The sequence below is a fragment of the Bos taurus genome, chromosome 16, assembly GCF_002263795.3.
Source record: "Bos taurus isolate L1 Dominette 01449 registration number 42190680 breed Hereford chromosome 16, ARS-UCD2.0, whole genome shotgun sequence".
Taxonomy (NCBI): Eukaryota; Metazoa; Chordata; class Mammalia; order Artiodactyla; family Bovidae; genus Bos; species Bos taurus.
The window spans coordinates 67436598-67456270 of NC_037343.1; the positions used below are offsets into that span (position 1 = coordinate 67436598).

Sequence of the window (19673 nt, forward strand, 5' to 3'; positions counted from 1 at the left end):
TAGCAAAACTTTATGAGAGAAACCTTTTCCCTGCAGCTGTCAATGAGCAAAGATTAGGAATACTGCTCTAAAGAGATCAAACAAATCCATGATTTCTGTAAGTGAGCCTTATCATTACATATTTAGCAAGTAACTTCATCTCAAAAGGGAGTTAAAAATTCAAATTATTAACCCTCCACAAGAGAAACATTCTTAAAGCATCAATGAAATGGTTTCAATAACTGGAAAACTAAGAGCATATCTTGGTCACCTGCCACATGTACAACTATTCTGAATCTTTCAAGTCTGTGCATTTATTAATTTAGGCGGAAAACTGGGCTTTACTATATGTAAAGTTTTTTGTTTTGTTAAAATCTTTTGCTAGTATCTATGAAAAAAATGGCTGCTGATTTACAGGATATGTTATAAACCTGGCACTTTTATCAGCCTACTCATTTACCTTTACCAGTTCTCTGTGAAGACTGAGAAGCAAGTTGGACTTCCATATTACTGAGGTGCTGTTTCAATGAAGCAATTTCCTTCTGAGCATTTTTTAACAGTTCTTTTGTGTTAAGATGAAGATTTGTCTCCGTATCCAGCTGTCTCTTTGTATCTAAAAGTTGAACCTATAAGAAAAATATACATCAACCCTACAAACGCTATCTTTCAATTTTTAAGTAACTAGAGAGGCTCAAATTACCTTTTTACAGAACTTTAAACTGCCTAAAACAGAGCAACAGAAATGACATTTACCTCCTGAACTGAAACCACCAAAATAAATAAACAACAAAAAACAGACAAAACACTTTGAACCAACTGAGATAGGAAACAGAAGAGATGAACCCTACAATTTCTCAGCTTATTGATTTAAGAGTATCCAGGCTAAGCAAAGGGAAAGGAAAATGAGGCCACAGACTTCATGAACTGGAAACATAGAACTCAGAATAGAAGAAGGCCAGACCAACTTGAATTCGTAAAACAGAAACACTATCAGATAGAAGGCAGCTGCCCAGACACAGTACTGTGGAGACTTGCACAGGTTCCCTTCTTGAATATTGAGCAAAAGAGTGATCAGTGCATGCCTGTGAAAATACCCCAGACGGCAAAGAATCAAACAGAAACTGGAGTGGTCTGAAGACTGAAGACTCTCTGGTCCTCAGAGCAGGTCAGGAATAATGCCTGTTTCCAGCAGCCTGACTGAAAAAGCTCTTAATTCACTGGACTATGGGACTAGACCTCAGAAAGATATCGCCTTGGCTCATTTCAGTTGCTCAGTCATGTCCGATTCTTTGCGACCCCATGGACTGCAGTAAGCCAGGTTTCCCCGTCTATCACCAACTCATGGGGTCTAAAACTCACAGAGTTGCTGATGTCATCCAACCATCTTATCCACTGTCGTTCCCTTCTCTTCCTGCCTTCAATCTTTCCCAGCATCAGGGTCTTTTTCAATGAGACAGTTCTTCACATCAGGTGGCCAAAGTACTGGAGTTTCAGCTTCAGCATCAGGCCTTCCAATGAATATTCAGGACTCATTTCCTTTAGGATGGACTGGCTGGATCTCCTTGAAGTCCAAGGGACTCTCAAGAGTCTTCTCCAACACCACAGTTAAAAAGCATCAATTCTTCAGCACTCAGCTTTCTTAATAGTCCAATTCTCACATCCATACATGACTACTGGAAAAACCATAGTTTTGACTACATGGACCTTTGCTGGCAAAGTAAAGTCTCTGCTTTTTAATATGCTGTCTAGGTTGGTCATAACTTTTCTTCCAAGGAGCAAGTGTCTTTTAATTTCATGGCTGCAGTGATTTTGGAGCCCCCCAAAATAAAGTCTGACACTGTTTCTCCATCTATTTGCCATGAAGTGATGGGACCAGATGCCATGATCTTCGTTTTCTGAATGTTGAATTTTAAGCTTAATTTTTCACTCACCTCTTTCATTTTCATCAAGAGGCTGTTTAGTTCTTCACTTTCTGCCATAAGGGTGGTGTCATCTGCATATCTGAGGTTACTGATCTCCCAGCAATCTTGATTCCAGCTTGTGCTTCATCCAGCCCGGCATTTCCCATGATGTACATCGCATATGAGAAACAAGCAGGGTGACAATATACAGCCTTGACACACTCCTTTCCCAATTTGGAAGCAGTCTGCCATTCCATGTCCAGTTCTACCTGTTGCTTCTTGACCTGTATAAAGATTTCTCAGGAGCAGGTCAGGTGGTCTGGTATTCCCATCTCTTTAAGAATTTTCCATACTTAGTTGTGATCCACACAGTCAAAGGCTTTGGTGTAGTCAATAAAGCAAAAGTAGATGTTTTTCTGGAACTCTCTTGCTTTTTCTATGATCCAACAAATGTTGGCAATTTGATCTCTAGTTCCTCTGCCTTTTCTAAATCCAGCTTGAACATCTGGAAGTTCACGGTTCATGCCTGAAGCCTAGCTTGGAGAATTCTGAGCATTGCTTTGCTAGCATGTGAGACGAGGACAATTGTGCAGTAGTTTGGACATTCTTTGGCATTGCCTTTCTTTGGGATTGGAATGAAAACTGACCTTTTCCAGCAATGCGGGCCACTGCTGAGTTTTCCAAATTTGTTGGCATATTGACTGCAGCACTTTCACCACATCATCGTTCAGGATTTGAAATAGCTCAACTGGAATTGCATCACCTCCACTAGCTTTGTTCGTAGTAATGTTTCCTAAGGCCCACCAGACTTCCTCTAGGTGGGTGATCACACCATTGTGGTTATCTGGGTCATGAAGATCTTTTTTGTATAGTTCTTTTGGGTATTTTTTGCCACCTCTTCTTAATACCTTCTGCTTCTGCTAGGTCCATACCATTTCTGTCCTTTATTGTGCCCATCTTTGCATGAAATGTTCCGTTGGTATCTCTATTTCTTGAAGAGATCTCTAGCCTCTCCCATTCTATTGTTTTCCTCTATTTCTTTGCATTGATTCCTGAGGAAGGCTTTCTTATCTTTCCTTGCTATTCTTTGGAACTCTCCTTTCAAATGGGTATATCTTTCCTTTCCTCCTTTGCCTTTCGCTTCTCTTCTTTTCTCAGTTATTTGTAAGGCCTCCTCAGACAACCATTTTGCATTTCTTTTTCTTGGGGATGGTCTTGATCACTGCCTCTTGTACAATGTCATGAACCTCCGTCATAATTCTTCAGGCACTCTGTCTATCAGATCTAATCCCTTGAATCTATTTGTCTCTTTTTTTTACAACGTAAAAGGCAAGAAAAACTTAAGGGTCTGTAAGAGATCTCAAGACTGTGCTTCAACATGAGCTTGATTTTTAAACATAAATATTCTATAGAAATTCAGAACACTGATAAGACTCACATCCAGATTTCTAGTAAGTGTATGCCTCTGTTCCACCTCATTCTCCAACTTCTTCTTTAGATGGGATATTTCATGTTCCAGTTTTTCTATCTGGCTACTAAGCCTTTGTTTGGTTTCTGTTTCAGATCGCTCTAATATTCCCTAAGGATTGAAAAAAAAAAAAAAAAAAAAGATTTTGGTTATACTTAAAAAAAAAGTAAGAACAAATGAACAACAACAAAAAAAAAGGCAACTGGAAATTACAGGAATACAACTCATTTCTGCATGAAGAAGTTAAGATCTAAACCATTTACCAATATATTTTGACATTTTCCATAGTATAACATCTATTTAATAGGGAAAATAAGAACCATATCACCACAGCCAGATTTCTTCATATTTTGAAGAATACAAGCCAAAGATTTAATCTTGCAAACAATTAAACTGTATAGGACTCTGTAAATATAAACCTGAGGATCAAAACTGCCAATTGCCTGGCTTCAGTCAGTTCTCTTTCAATGTTTTACTTAAAATACTGATGTCTTAAATAAACTTCAAAATTCAGTGATCATAATATGCATGACAAAAATGACATAAACATTCTCATTAAGAAAACTGAGAGAATACAACGTTAAAATTATTCAAATTTAACTTAAAAAATTTTTTCTACTTATCCCTTTTTTATTTGGTTACCTGAATTGTCTGCAGATTAGTAAGCAGTAAGTTTTGCCCTCTTTGTTCGGCCAACAAAGATTCTCTTTGCTGAGAAAGACGGACTTCTGACAATTTAAGCATTTCCTTTTCCTTTTTCAGATTTTCTGCTCTTACCTTGAGTCAAGTACAAATTAAAAAAAGAATGTTGAAAAACAATGTGTCAAATGTAATAACACAATTATAAAAGTTTCATGTATTGAATTATGAAACAAAGATTATTGGAAATACTAATAAATCCAAAGGAAAAATTCTTACAATTACCACAAATACATATATTATCTTTGGTCCAGCAAATCAAGACTTAAAACAACAACAACAAAAATCTAAAATGCCACAGTCTTGGAGGCAAAATAACAAAACTATGCGATAGTCACACCTGCATACTATTCAACTATGCAAGTTTTAGAAACTAAACTTGGCTTCTAAGTATCTGTTTGAGTGCTGACTTCTCTATTTGAACTTTTTTTCCCCATGAGGAGTACCCTCTGAATCTCAGAGGGTATAGAAGGGCTTGCTGAAAATCAATATCCTCAAAATATTCATATTTACAGGATGAGTCAAAAACTATCAATTATAAAACTTACTCCACCAGTTTGAAACAGTGCTGATGTCTATTCTCCACAAAGGGGTGGGGACAAGACAGAAATAACAGAGCCAACAGAATTAGAAAAGCTAAGTTTTAAGTCCCAACCAACCTGTATCTCATGATGGCCCCCTAACGGGCAAATTACTTAGCTTCTGAGTCCTTTTCAATAAACAAAATGAGGGAATAACTATACTGAGATCATAAATAATGATTAAATAGTTGTGAGAAATAAGTTTATAAAAAGCAAAACGCTATCATGATAATCTATCATCAAAGACTTTAGAATTTAAGTTGAAAGTACTGTCAATTTCTGATTGACATTTACATTGCAATTAGGGAACAGAGTTCAATGCTAATGAAAATTGTATACTGTTTTTTACTAGAAATGAGCAAGAATGGATAAAATATTCATCCACAGCTTTTGTTGTAACCAAAGAAATCTTAGCCCAGAAAAACCAACTTCTTTCCTCTTTTACTAGAAACAATAACCCAACTGCTCTGATGGACGCGTGGATGCCAGGAAACTATTTGATAAGGATGTATAATCCACAAAATTCAAAAATCTACATTATACCAACCAGTAAAATCAAAGTAATAATTAAAAAACAAGTGTCAAATGCAACTTATAACATAAGACAGATGATAGAAATTGGCCTCACTTCTGCAACAGCTAGCTTTTCATTAGCTCCTCTCAAATCCTGCGTCATTGTGTTGATGATCTGTTCTTGCTTCTGAGTTGTTGCAGTGAGTTTCTGATTTCTTTCATGTAGGGATGTTATTTCTCGACGGTATCCTTCAACATTATCTTGTAGCATTTCATAACTTATATGAAAGAAAAATAATTCTATAAGCAAATGAAATACTGTATCCTAGGTCAATTTCTTGAGTTTCACAAGAGCTTAATTTTATACGATTGATAATATGAAAAATATGTTTTTGTAATAATGTAAAAATCTTCATTCTTTTTTCTAAACTCCAAGTTTAGCAGTTAAGTTCAAATTCTAAATAAGCACTGTATTTCATGCTGAATTAACTTTTTAATCTCACATCAATATAACGTTCATACAGGAAGACACCCATCACAATGCAGTATGCAATTTAAGGTATTTATGCATGGTTAGTGACGGATTTTTCCCAATCCTTTTTTTCCCTTCTATAAATCTTCACCTTATTGCCTTATGTGGTTATGTCTTATGTGTTTAAAAGCTTAGAAAGTGACTGGCTAGAGATATCAACATGGGGGAAAATGGTACTTTTACTGAGATATCAAACTGTTGGAAAATACAGAGACTGCTGGTCATACTTGCAAAACAGCCTGATCATGTAGTATACAAAGACGTAAGTATTTCCTAACTTGATAAACTAACAAATTCAATGGATCTGTTAACTATGGAACAAAATTTACTGTTATTCCTCTCCAAGTGACCAAAAAAGTCAATTTTCCCAAAATTAACTCTAGTGCCTGCTTCTCTTCTACCTAGACTAGAAAAGGCTGAATGAAATTTCTCATACTTCTCTTATCCTCCTTAATTAAAATAATTAAGTCCTATGGAATCAGTATGTCCTTTAACCTCTGGAAGGAAAAATACAAACACTCCTTATATGAACTTACCTGGATCCCCTAATAACATTCACAAGAATCATTAATCAAAAGTGAAAAATGAACCCTTTGTAACTTTTCAACCTGTATCCACCAAAAAAAGTAATATTGTCACAAATTAACTCTTGAATTTGATTCCACTGAATACCAAGTATTATGTTTAGACTTAACTTTTGAAAAGAAAATTTACCGTTTAGAAGCAAAATCTAGCTGGGTAGAGATTTTGGTATTTTGTGATCGCAAATCTGTGACTTGCTCCTGAAGTTTCTCAAGCTGCTCATTCTGCATTTTTTCATTATCTGCCTTTTCTTTTTTGTAGTTCTCAAAAATTTCCTGCAGCTACATATTAGAGAAATTATTAGATGAAATTATTACATGTTCTCAAAAACGTGACTCAAGATAAAGGTGTCAAGTTAGGGGTATTTTACCTGTTTAAGTGCAGCCTTAGCCTCTATAGCCTCTGCTGGCTCAATCACTGGAGCAGGAGTGGAAGCTGTCTGTGATGTACTTGAGCGTTTTGGAGTTGACACAAGAGAAATATCATCTAAGCTTGAAGCTTCAGAAATGTAAAAAGAATGATGTGACACCTCTTCACAAAATACATCATTATCAGAAGTCAACAGGCTGACTTATTTAAATTAAATCACAAGATTATAGAAATTATGAAACAAAGAACCTACTAAATAACTTACTACAATTATTTATGACTTCTAGTTAAATAAAGGTAATTTTTGCAGGCTAAATGTTAAAATGTAACAAAAATAAGTAATATAATTCATTGACTCTCAGACGCATACTTTGCAACAATGATCAGCATTTTTCTTACCTAATACAATGGTGTATTTTAGAACTGATGATGTATTACACAATCACTCATATATGGTAGCCACATTTGAAGTTATCATCATTAGAGTAGACATTGCTTATGTAGCAAAATCCATTCCTTAATATAGATTTCAGAAACATTTCCCAGAAATACTTGGAAACTTTTAAGATAACATAAAAACTCCTACCTTGTAAAGGAATGGCAACTCCCGTTGTCTGTGACAACAGAATTCGGTACATATCACGCTGACGAACTATAGAATCAACAAGCTGCATTTGATGCTGCCGTGATTCACGGAGTTGTTCCAATTCAGTGAGGGCATTCTCAAGTTTGACCTGAAGCTCAGAAATTCTGCAGGAAAATAAATCAAGTCTATTTAACAGGACTGAGATTGAGAGGCAGTTATAATTTCTACCGCAAATTGACTAAGCATTTTATCCCCTGTCATTAGGCATAGTATTGTCATCTCTCTTACCCTTTCCTTCTTTTTTGCTATTTTAAGAACAGCTTTTAAAACCCCCACTACATAGGACTCAGGTACTGAACAAGGTCATCTGAAAAATCTGTTTGCAAAAATCAATAAATTCCACTGAGTCCAAATTCCATTCTTCTTGCTTTTATAGCCATTTCTTCTTCTCTAGCACCAAAACCATTATTTCAAAAGATTCTTTCCTTTGAGTTATTCTTAAGTATCTTCTTCATGAAGCCAGGTCTGTTCCCCCAAATATAGGCTGGGTCTCACACCTCTACGCTCTCACAGAAAGGCTTTTCTCTATTATTGCACAAATCACACTGAAGTAAAATAATCTACTTATTGATCTTATTATCTATCTCACTTACTAACCATCTCATCCAAAAACTGGGGTCCTTAAGAGTAGAACTTTTCAGCAATATGGTTGATTTTATTTTTTTTCTCCTAAATCACTATATTTCCAATATCCAGTATTGTTTAACGCACATAAAAAGTTTTCAATAAATGTTTGCTGAATAAACCAAAGTAAGTCTATTGCTTACTTGGATGAAGTTGTTTCTTGTTCTTCTCTTTCTCTGGTTTCCCCAAGTTCCCGAAGGGCTACTAAGAGACGTTGATTTTGCTGTTGAAGCTCTTCAATGTTTCTATAAGATACTAGATGCTGTGATATTACTTCAGATGAACTACTTATATCAGCAGAGCTTACTTCCTCATCACGGATTACATGGTTACCCCTCGCTTCTTCAAGTTCCATCAGAAGCACTCTAATCTAAAAAAAAAAGTTTTCATATGTTATCAAATAGTATTGGTTTTGACTTTGGAAATGTTTAGAAGTGAAAATTTTCAAATGACAAGGTTACTTTACAAACACCTTTGATGGAGTATTAAATTATCTTGAAAAAACTAATTTTCAAGCTTATCATTTTAGATATTAAGAACTAAATAAAGAAAATCTTAATCAGAAACTTATTTCTCATTTCTATGAAAAGTATGTAATGAAAACTGTTATTTTTTAAAAAGAAGTCAAATTATAATTCCAGAGGCATGGTTCCTTTTTTGTAGAACAATGACCATATAAAACACTTGGAAATACATACGCATTGTGTCTGTATGCTTGCACCTGCATGCTTAGATATGTATTACGTAGCTGGGCAGAAGGGGAGCATGGGAAATAGATGCTAACTTCATTCATGAGAAATTTTTATCTATGTTTGTGTTTGTGTATTTGTTGTTGTTCAGTCATTCTACATACAAACATTAGGGTAAAATATATGAACAAAACAGATCTACATCTCCAAACTTAATCAGTTAAAAAAAAAGTGTTAGGGGAATGCACTTACAGATGCATATACAAAATAAGTGATTTTATTTCAGTAAAAACAAAGAATGCTTACGTATGTTCATATATGCTCACATGTATCTGTACGTATAAGAAGATATGAAAGAACACACACCAGTCTGCTAACCTGGGACTTGAACTGTGGGAAGATAACTCTTTTATCTTTGAATTATTTCATTAATTACAACCAGTTATCTTCAAACTGAAAATTTATCAAATGCTTAAAGAAAAGAAAAAAGGGAGGGGCTAAGAATAAACAATGACTAGACTGCAATTCATTTAGAGCAGTTTTCTCAGTTGATGAGAATTTCGTATGTACAAGTTCTGTCTTACATACTTGGAAACAAACGTTACTAGGCAGTCAGTTCAGGAAAAAACAAAATAAAATAGGAAAAGAAACAAAAAACCAACCTGTTGTGAAAGATCTTTTATTTGTACTTCCATTCTTTGATTGTCTCTTTCAAGCACAGATGAATGTTTATTGGCTTTATCTGTGTCCTCCTGTAATCGCTGAATCTCCTTTAAAATGAAGTGAAAATTTTGTATTTTCTTCTAAGATGCATACAAATAGCAGTTACAAAAATAACAAAAGTATACAGTGCTCAAATATCACAGTAATCAACTTATAATTTTAAAATATTCTATATAATATAGTAGCCTCTAAAGAGAAATTCCTTAAAAATATGAATATATTTCTTAATATTTCAAATAAGCTCAACATTATAATGTTTTCATCACTGTATGGTAATGAAGGGGGTTCCTTAACTGTGAATCAAAATGTTACAGCCACACCAAATTCACAGTATATTATCAAATGATGTTGGAGATCAAACAAACACTCTCAAAAAACTTTGTTAGTTAAGACAAAAGCAAAGGACTGCCTTACAGTGATAATCATTATTATACTATCTAGAAATAAGTATTAAAAGCAAAAAATGTTGGGTAAGACTTGGATTTATTAAAAAATGCACCGGGAACTAATTTTAAAGAATCAGCAACCAATGTCATAAGGCTGTTAAAAAAAAGAAAAATGGTAACATATTGCAGTAATGTTTTGCATCACAGTATCATTAGGGATTTAGGGGCAGTTTTAAGGAGCTTGACATAAGCACAAAGTATCTTTGAAATCTTATGTTTTATCTCCAATTCATATGAATTTTGCTTCTTAATGCACTGTTCTCACATAATATGGATTATTTCACAAAGTATGTATTGTTAGAGATACTACACAAGTCAAAGATGGCTTATATTTATCCTGGTGTTTCAAGTGCCTCTGAGCACAATGCCCTCAAGGTACAAGGATAAACCAATTTCAGCAGGAATAAGTATGAGACAAGATGAAGCAGGCAAATATTCATGAAAAATGGTAATAACAGAAACCTACTGAGTTCAAACTGGGATCAATTAAGATGCCAAGGAAGAAAGAAACTTAGTTATAAAATTCTAGAAATCTGAGAAATGAGCACCACAGAATCTAGACTGGACATGATATATGTTATGGACAAAAGATTCGGCTACAAAAAAAGATACTGAAATTATTTTTAAAGCTTTTGGAAGTTATGAAAAAAGTCTGTATTTATTACTGTACCTGCACATTAGTGATGAATTAACAGGTTTTCCCACAGTGAACAGCCGCTATTACCTGATTCTTAAGCCCTCCACTTTACTGCCTCCTCAGACAATAAGCTTCAGGTAAAATGCTCACTTTCAACAGTGAGAAAGTCAAGGAGATCCAAAGGACCTCTTTTTAAACCACACCAGAGGGGCAGGGGTGTGTCTTAATGCCCCATATTCTCCCAAGGCAAGACTGCTAGACATAATTTGATTTAGGAAAAAGAGACCATTAAGACACAACACACCCTGATTTAAACTGACATCTAAAATATAATAACAACAGCAATAAAAGTTTAAGTCAAATTAAGGACACATTTGGGCTTCCCTGGTGGCTCAGATGTTAAAGAATCTGCCTGCAATACAGAAGCCTTGGGTTCAATTCCTGGGGTCAGGAAGATCCTCTGGAAAAGGTAATGACTACCCACTCCAGTATTCTTGCCTGGAGAATTCCATGAACAGAGGAGCCTGGTGGGCTACCGTCCATGAGGTCATAAACAGTTGGGCAGATTGAGTGACTAACACACACACACACACACACACACCACAGAGATGCATTTATACTATTTAGCACATACAAATTGATTTAACCGATTTCCTTCAATAAAATTTGTTTAATAACTCTCAAAGATTTCTCAGTAATATTAATAGCTATATCTTAATAAAAAACAACATTGTGCACGTGTGCATGCTAAGTTGCTTCAGTCGTGTCCAACTCTTTGTGACTCTATGGACTGTAGCCCACTAGGCTCCTCTGTCCATGGGATTCTCCAGGCAAGAATACTGGAGTGGGGTGCCATGCCATTCTCTAGGGAATCTTCCCAACCCAGGGATTGAACCCGCGTCTCTTACGTATCCTGCATTGACGGGCAGGTTCTTTACCACTCGCACCACCTGGGAAGCCAGCATACAAATACTCTTCTTAAACCAATACCTATTAAAAAGGAATCTAAAGAAATAAAGAATATTCTTAAACTTCCTTGGTACTTCTAAATCACAGAGGAACAGTAACAAAATAATGTATATAAAGATTTGCCAAATTGTGAAATGATATTTTTATAAAGGAGTTCTTTTCAACAAACAGTATTATCATATCCAGACAGAATATCAGAACTGCCTGACAAAAAATGATCATTGCTAAATTTAGAAAGGTTCTATTACAAAAAGAGAGTGTGGCTATTTATCATCCACTAGAGAACCCTATAGAAAACATCCCAAATGTCTTAAAAAATGCTAAAGGTTTTCAATGTTTGCTGAATAAAGATAAAACACTTTGCAATTAGAGATGTTTAATAATGTAACGACAAACTTTAAAATATATAATTACCCTACCACTGACTTCTGTGTTGTTGGGTGTTGTCATTATAGACATGCCTGAACTGGCTAAGTCTCCTCCTGCCCCTAAAAAGGGCTCTAAAAAAGCTGTGACCAAGGCCCAGAAGGAGGACGGCAAGAAGCGCAAGCGCAGCCCCAAGGAGAGCTACTCAGTGTACGTGTACAAGGTGCTGAAGCAAGTCCATCCGGACACCGGCATCTCGTCCAAGGCCAGGGGCATCATGAACTCCTTTGTCAATGACATTTTCGAGCGCATCGCTGGCGAGGCATCACGCCTGGTGCATTACAACAAGCGCTTGACTATCACATCCAGGGAGATCCAGACCGCCGTGCGCTTGCTGCTACCTGGGGAGCTGGCCAAGCACGCCATGTCCGAGGGCACTAAGGCTGTCACCAAGTATACCAGCTCCAAGTAAATATAATATGCCTAGCCGCTGTTAACGGAGAAGGCAATGGCACCCCACTCCAGTACTCTTGCCTGGAAAATCCCATGGATGGAGGGCCAGGTGGGCTGTAGTCCACGGGATTGCTAAGAGTCGGACACGACTGAGCGACTTCACTTTCTACCACTGAAAAAGCAATTAGCTTTTGAGGTAAATTCTTTATTTCTAAGAAAGAACCATCCTACTTAGTAAATTATTTCTCCTATGTATTTTTTCTACAGTTAAAATTTAGGAATGGAACCAACCTTCATGGCTTGTTCAAGCTTAATGGATAAACTTGCCACAGCTTTCTGTGCACGCTCATACTCCTCACGTTGGCGTTTCAAAATTGGTGCTTTGGCTTCAACTTCTTTCACTATTTCATCTAGATACTTATTAATTCTTTTGTTTTCTAGTTTCTCCAAAAGCAGCTGATCCTGAGTTTCCACATAAGCATTATACAGCTGAAAGAAGAGAGATCATTTCAAATCCAAGCATTATATAGCCTGTATAGCTTCTTTACAAACATTCATCCAGCAATTACACAAGATGGAAATGTTTACTATATGTTGCATAGAACCAGGAACCAAGAAAGCCTTCCCTAAAACGATATATTAATCATTAAACAACAAGAATAAATTTTGGGGGGAGTAAGAGTCAGAGAGGTCTAAACGCTTTTTGCTGATGGAAAACAAGATTTGAGATCCTTCTTACCTCAGTTAACTTCATGCCAGGTTTCACTATCTTAGCTACAGCGGCCGCAGTAGGAGACATGGCTGCAAGCTCTTCTTCAGATAAGATGGCCCCTGTGCCAACACACAGAATCTAGTATACTTCTGGAAAATTTCAAACTAAAGCCACTAATATTTCTTACAAAACAAGCAAAAAGTGACACCTACTGTACATTATGCATAAATTCCTACAAAGACTTTAAAGTACGACAACAAATAATCATTTAACACAATTCTAAAAACCATGCAGTGTTAATAGTTAAAACTATTCCAGAAACTAACACACAGTCATGTGTGATCAAATGGTACTTACACCTGACAATAAGAACCACTATTAGTGACGTTAAGTGAGGACGACGTAGGAAAGTTCCAGTATTTCTAGCCTTTAGTAAGCCGTCTATTAACCCATACCTTTACGTTTTGTGGCAGAAAGCAGGTCATTTGCATTCTCTAATTCCTTCTCTAATTTCCTTATTTTCTCAAGCATTTCTTTTTCCATTCGATCTTTAGATTCTTCCACCTCTATGATATGTTCCTGAAATCCTTTACTGGCTAACAACATGATAAGAGACAGAATAACCAAAAACATAATTAAAATCTTTGAGTTTATAAAACAGAATAGTCATTATTTTTCCCTTCAACAGACAATATTAAATTCTACAGGTGCTGTGGTTGATAAGAGCTTGAAGCTCTTAATGTACTTATAATTCCTGAGGTGTGTGGCCTAGTGAATCTATTTCTTCTTTGCCATCTCTCTTATAAAAGTGGGAAACTAGGGGAACTCAAACTATAAAACAGTGGCTCTAAGTAACTCTTTGGCTTACTCTGATCTTAGATGTTTAGAACACAAGAAATAACTGGAAAAGATCATACATAAATAACTTACATTAAAAAAAAGCAAGTATAGAAGAAAACCAAAGACTTTAAAATACACTTTATAACTTAAAAAGTAATACTTACTTATGGATTAAGACAGTACCCAAACTATAAACCCGTATGTATTTATCAAAGTAAATGTTTCAAAAATGGAAGAAAAACTTCCTATTAGAAATCAGAACACATATAAGGCTATTAGATGCAAAAAACAGAAAAACATTAGCTACCTATGTTTTCAAATATACTATTTGCTGAAACAGAATTTAAAATTTGATCTAAGCATCTTTCTTATATATCAAATTTTGTCCCTAATTAAGTTAATCTGACCTCTAAATCTACACAAGGGTAAAGAAAACAGTACCTTCTATCTAAAAACAGGAACAATCTTCCCATAATTGAAAAGTCTTACCTTCTCCAGTTGACTTCAAAAGTCTGTGTAGCTGGTCCACTGCTCGGGTCAGTTCATTGCTCTTTGCCTCTGAATCATCAGCAGCACTCTAAAATTTAATCTTAAAAAAGTTACCCAACATCCATTAATGCAACATTAGGGCACAAAAATGTATGGTAAAGTATTTACCTTGTAAAGGTTAGAGAGTTTTATGTGAGCGTTTAATTCATTGTGGAATTTCTCTTCCATACTAGCTTGCTGTTCCTTGGCCTGAAAAAAAAACAAAACACCAAAAAACCAATTACAAGAGTCTCATTTGAACTGAATTCAGAATGCTTACCAAATGCCAAGATAAAAAATTCAGTTTCGAAAGTAGAGGTAAAGATTAAAACACCACTACAATTAAAATCAGTTGTCATGATAGTGATGAATTACCTTAAGGATAAAATGTTTGATATTTTTACCTTAAAGCAGAGTAGTTAAATGTCATTAAAATTAACCATATTTATTTTTAGATAGTACTTTAGGTGTGGTATACAACTGATTCTAGTGATTTTAGCCTAACTACAATATATAAAAGTGTTCTAGATACTTTATGGTGTTAGGAACAGTGCAAAACATGTAATCATTTAACAATTAACAGGTTCTGGAGTGTTACAATATTTTCGTAAAAGAGACATTTTTAAAGGGGTCAACTATACCTCTTTCAGTTTGGTCAACAGATCCTCTACATGCTTTTGAAGATTCTCATTTGATGCTTTCAGGCCATTCATCTGTTCTTCCATTCTAGAAACCTAGAAACAAAAATGCAGAGTTAGGTGGGGGGTGGGGGCGGTAGTGGATACTGTATTAACTGAAACTAATTTGATACAAAGTTTCACTGCCAAATAAAAGCTAAATAATCCCCACCTATCAAAAAAGCATTTTATAGGACGTCCCTGGTGGTCCAGTGGTTAACAATCCGCCAATGCAGGGGACACAGGTTTGATCCCTGGTGTAGAAGGACTCCATGTGGCTCCTAAGCCTACAGGCCACAACTACTGAGCTGACATTCTAGAGCCTGTGAGCTGCAAGCAGAGAGTGGCCCACACAAGTTGCAACTACAGAAAGCCTGCCTGCAACAATGAAAACCTTGCATTCCCCAAAATAAATAATTATTTAAAAAAAAAAGCATTTTATATAAAATATGAATGCTTAAGAAAATGAAAAATAGCAGCTCACATAAGAACATGTTTGGATTTAGCTTACAGAATCTAACCACCACTTCTTAAACATGTATCTTAGGAAAGATACACTATAAGTCAGAAGACATTATCAAAATTCATCAAAGAATATCTTAAGTTCTTTATTTAAATGAAATTGGTTAATTTTTGAGGCCAATTGTTTATGTGTTATATCCTCCACATTTGAATCGCTAATCTTACAAAATATTTAATTTGGTATTCCACTAAATAAATTTTTATAAGTTGGCACACAAACATAAGTTGTAACCAACAACTTACATTTTGGTAAGTTTACTAACTTACCTCCTCCTTTTTGTTTTCAAGATTACATTTAAGCTCTAGAATTTCATTTCCTTTTTCTCTGCCGAGAGCCAGAAGTTCATCAGTTTTGGTTTTCAACTCTGTATTGAGCCAAGTATTCTGATTATGTAACAACTCCTTTTCTTGCTCCAAGCGCTTTTCTCGATACTAAGGAAATCGAGAAAAAAAGGTTTATAGGGAAAGATTAATGTATGGTTATTCAAAAGATTTTGTGTGTAGCTAAGGGACAAAAGCAGAGTTTTATTTTACAATAGAAATCACTATTTGCATGCATTCTTAACAGAAAACAGAACCAGATAAACACTATATGAAATTTAAATACCCCATAAACAAAATAGTTCAATCAAAATTGTCTTAAAACTTAATCCCGATATTAAAAAAATATGGCTTTTAAGTACTTTATAGATAATTTGCCTATATTTAAATTATAATTTAGGTGAGTATAAAGCAAATGTTGTATTTTGTGCATTAGAAATTACTTGTTTCTCACCTTAACAGAAACATCAGAAGCTTGAAGTTCATCCAGTTTTAACTGAAGCTCACCCTTTGTTGCATTGCTTTCCTTAAGTTTTTCATTTAGACGTTTAAAATCCTCTAGAAAGGTCAGAAGAGAAAGGGAAAATGATTAATGCTCAGAGGAACCAAATATCAAAAATGCATCTCTAGGAATATAAATATCAAATATAAGTAGTTCTCAATTCTATTTTAACTTGCTTCTCCCATGCTTAATCACAAATTTAATTTTAAATGAAGCCAGATTCATGCATCCAACCAAATATGCAAATTATACTGGTTATTTTAAATGTAATATGTAAAGTTAAATATACAATATTACATTAATTTCCTCATATTAACCAAAAGTTTATTAAAAATTCACAAATTAGCCATTTCTTAAGTTAAAAAGCAAGTATATATATCAAAAATTTATACTCAAAACCAGCCAGGATATACATGTAATTTTTCTTATATTCCTTACATGCAGGTTTTTATGAGAAAACTTAATTTTACCTACCCACTAGTTGATCAAAAGTAACTTTTTTTCTGAGACTAGTTACTGAATTGACTATTATTGTATAGTAAAATAAATATTTATTCTTTCTTTGGCAGAAATAAAATTTCTCAAAACTCTTAGAAAAAGGACCCAAAGGGAACTGGATACCATTAAACTGCTTAAGAGTCACATTCATTTAAATACATCAACTATATTATATTCTATATTCTTGCTTCCTAATTCCTTTGGTCTGCCCTTTCAAATATGGGCTCTCCTTTTAGGTCCCTAAATTGTATGCTTGTGGACAGCAAGATGCCTGTACAAAATGAAGGTGTTCAGCCTCTACAACCAAACGTCTAAACAAGTTCCCAATTTCGATACTATAAACCATATCGTGGTACATAAACCTTGGCCCAAATTCTGAGATGTTTTTCATTTGTGTATTTGTCTGTAGCATTCTTTAAGTACTTAGAATGATCTGATACATTACTCTGAAATCTACTATGAGCTATGACGAACACCAGCCAATAGAAATGTACTGGGCATTAAATCTTAGCTCTATTAGAAGAGAAGAGTGAAGTTAGAAGTTAAAGCTAGTTCTTCATACCTGTTATATATTCAAGTTCTTGAGATAGTCTCTCATTGGTTCTAATTAAGTCTCTTTTCTCAGCTTCCAATTCTTCCTTCGTCCTTGTAAACTGGCTCTGTCACATAAAGGAATAAGCATAATATATTTAAATATGAAAATCAAATTGATCAATTATAAAGAAATGAACATGGAATTGGCATTTTAATTATCATTAGCTGTGGTTTAAATTTGCTTGATTTTCTTCCTCATGGCTTATACATCAAAATGTTTAAAAATTACCCATAATCTCAATACTTCTGTTCATATTCTAGATTTTTTAGATTACTTTTCCTAGATTCACAAAAATAATCTCTAACCTGGATGGGAGAGGAGTTTGGGGAAGAATGCTTACATGTGTATGTATGGCTGGATTCCTACACTATTTACCTGAAAATATCACAATACTGTTTCTTAATCGGCTATATTCCAAAACAAAATAAAAAGTTAAAAAAAAAATTTCCCATGTCACTTTCTAATTACTTGGAAGTGTCATATAATTATATAATTACTTCAACAGGCCTTCAAGGGAAACTTGATTTACATCTAATTTTTCTGTCATAAAATAAAACTGACGACTATCACTGTACCCTGGTTCAAATTATTTCTCAAGAAATAGGCCCAGAAATGGAATTACTTAAAACCCTTAATATATTTTGACAAATTACTCTGTAGCAAGACAATGGCAATTTATAGACTTTTAAGTCATAACTGCCTATCTCAAGCCCCTTATGCCAGAACTGAAGATTATGCTTTAAAAACCAACAGAGAAAAAAAGAAAAACCAATGTTAACATGGGGAAGTGAAAAATAATTATATCCTGTTACCCTATCTGCATTTTCCTGATTATGAGTGAAGCAGAATAACATATCATATTGTTACTGGCTATTTGTACAGAGTCCTATGTTTTTAAAAACTCCCTTGCCCATTTCCCCCCTTGAATGGTTTTCTTAAAATTTTAAAGTAGTCATGTATTAAAGATATATATATATAGTCATATTTTTAATGAGAAAATACTTTTTGGTGATTCTATTTGTTCTTTGTATGTAGAAAATTTTACATTTCTATTGAATCAAGTCTATCACTCTTTCCCACAATAAATACTTTCTGTATGTATTTCTTGAAATCAAAAGCAAATTTTTTAAAAACCAACGCCAAGAGTCTGAAGGTCTACCTGGTCAAAGAATCACCGAGTATGATCACTTTATTAAACAAACTGGCCTGCAATCCTTGTGATCACCATCAATCTGTTATTCTTAATCACTACTCTAAAGAAATGATTAATCAGTGTAGATTCACCCATATCCCCAATTGCACTGAAATACTTGAAATAATGACTGGGCAACAGTAAGCATTAAATAGGTAATTTCTAAAAGAATGGTAGGTAAGTAGGTGAGTAGGTAGATGGATATAGATGGATCTATGAACACCTGGGCTTCCCTGGTGGCTCAGATGGTAAAGAATCTGCCTGCAATGTGGGAGACCTGGGTTTAATCCCTGGGTTGGGAAGATCCCCTGGAGGAGGGCATGGCAACTCACTCCAGTATTCTTGCCTGGAGAATTCCCATGGACAGAGGAGCCTGGTGGGCTACAGTTCATGTGGTCACAAAGAGTAGGAGGCAATGGAGCGACTAGGCACATACAGCCTGAATGTCTACCCTACTTACAAATTTATGGCATTTTAGTTACAATGCAAAAAAAACCCCTTTTTAAAAATCATGACTTAAGAGCTACATAGCTAATAACAAATGTGTTTTTTTTTCATATCAAATACTCATATTTTCCAATAAGTAAAAAGAATGTCCAATTAATCATTACAACATAAAATCCCACTAAGAAATTTATGTATACACATTTTTGTTAGTAGCTTCTCCTAATTGAACATATTTCATCTTCCCATTGACTGAATGAACAATAAGCACAATTAGAACAGAAAAATTCCTCAAGTTTCATGTTCACAATCAGCTTTATTCACAGGAATAACTATTACCTGAATGGCAACACTGCGATCCTGAGAAACTTCAAGTTCCTTGTTTTTCTCGGTAAGTGCCTTCAATTGACTGTCTGGATAAAAGGAATTTTATGAATGTCACACACGTAAGCTTAAAATCTGCAATGACAGCTTTTATTCAACTGTCACCCATACACACTTTGAAATTAAGAAACTGAGTTTCAGAAAGGTTGAGTTGTATAACACTGCATTTCAAATTCTTAAGTACAACCCAAATTTACTGCATTTCTAGTACAACTTTTTAAATATGCTATCCTGTCTGCAAAATCATATTTGCAATCATTTTAGCCAACATTCTTAGGAGA

General features: G+C 34.8%; 2 protein-coding genes across 3 annotated transcripts in view; one reads left to right on the forward strand and one right to left on the reverse strand.

Annotated features, from left to right (window-relative positions):
• Positions 1-19673, reverse strand: part of TPR (translocated promoter region, nuclear basket protein) — a 63879-nt gene that overhangs the window by 38716 nt on the left and 5490 nt on the right. For both annotated transcript variants that reach the window (XM_015475269.3, NM_001205623.1), the window contains 19 exons: positions 19348-19421; positions 17340-17436; positions 16232-16335; positions 15724-15888; positions 14899-14991; positions 14387-14467; positions 14219-14306; positions 13345-13485; positions 12917-13008; positions 12469-12666; positions 9246-9353; positions 8038-8264; positions 7211-7374; positions 6626-6753; positions 6388-6536; positions 5257-5419; positions 3991-4125; positions 3319-3459; positions 440-605 (listed from right to left, as the gene is read on the reverse strand). In XM_015475269.3, the coding sequence (XP_015330755.2) occupies positions 440-605; positions 3319-3459; positions 3991-4125; positions 5257-5419; positions 6388-6536; positions 6626-6753; positions 7211-7374; positions 8038-8264; positions 9246-9353; positions 12469-12666; positions 12917-13008; positions 13345-13485; positions 14219-14306; positions 14387-14467; positions 14899-14991; positions 15724-15888; positions 16232-16335; positions 17340-17436; positions 19348-19421 (2514 nt within the window). The remainder of the gene's footprint in view (positions 1-439; positions 606-3318; positions 3460-3990; positions 4126-5256; positions 5420-6387; positions 6537-6625; positions 6754-7210; positions 7375-8037; positions 8265-9245; positions 9354-12468; positions 12667-12916; positions 13009-13344; positions 13486-14218; positions 14307-14386; positions 14468-14898; positions 14992-15723; positions 15889-16231; positions 16336-17339; positions 17437-19347; positions 19422-19673) is intronic.
• Positions 11815-12475, forward strand: LOC107133263 (histone H2B type 1-L-like). Its single transcript, XM_059875825.1, has one exon. It carries the CDS (start codon positions 11816-11818, stop codon positions 12194-12196), a length of 381 nt encoding a protein of 126 aa, XP_059731808.1. The 5' UTR covers position 11815; the 3' UTR covers positions 12197-12475.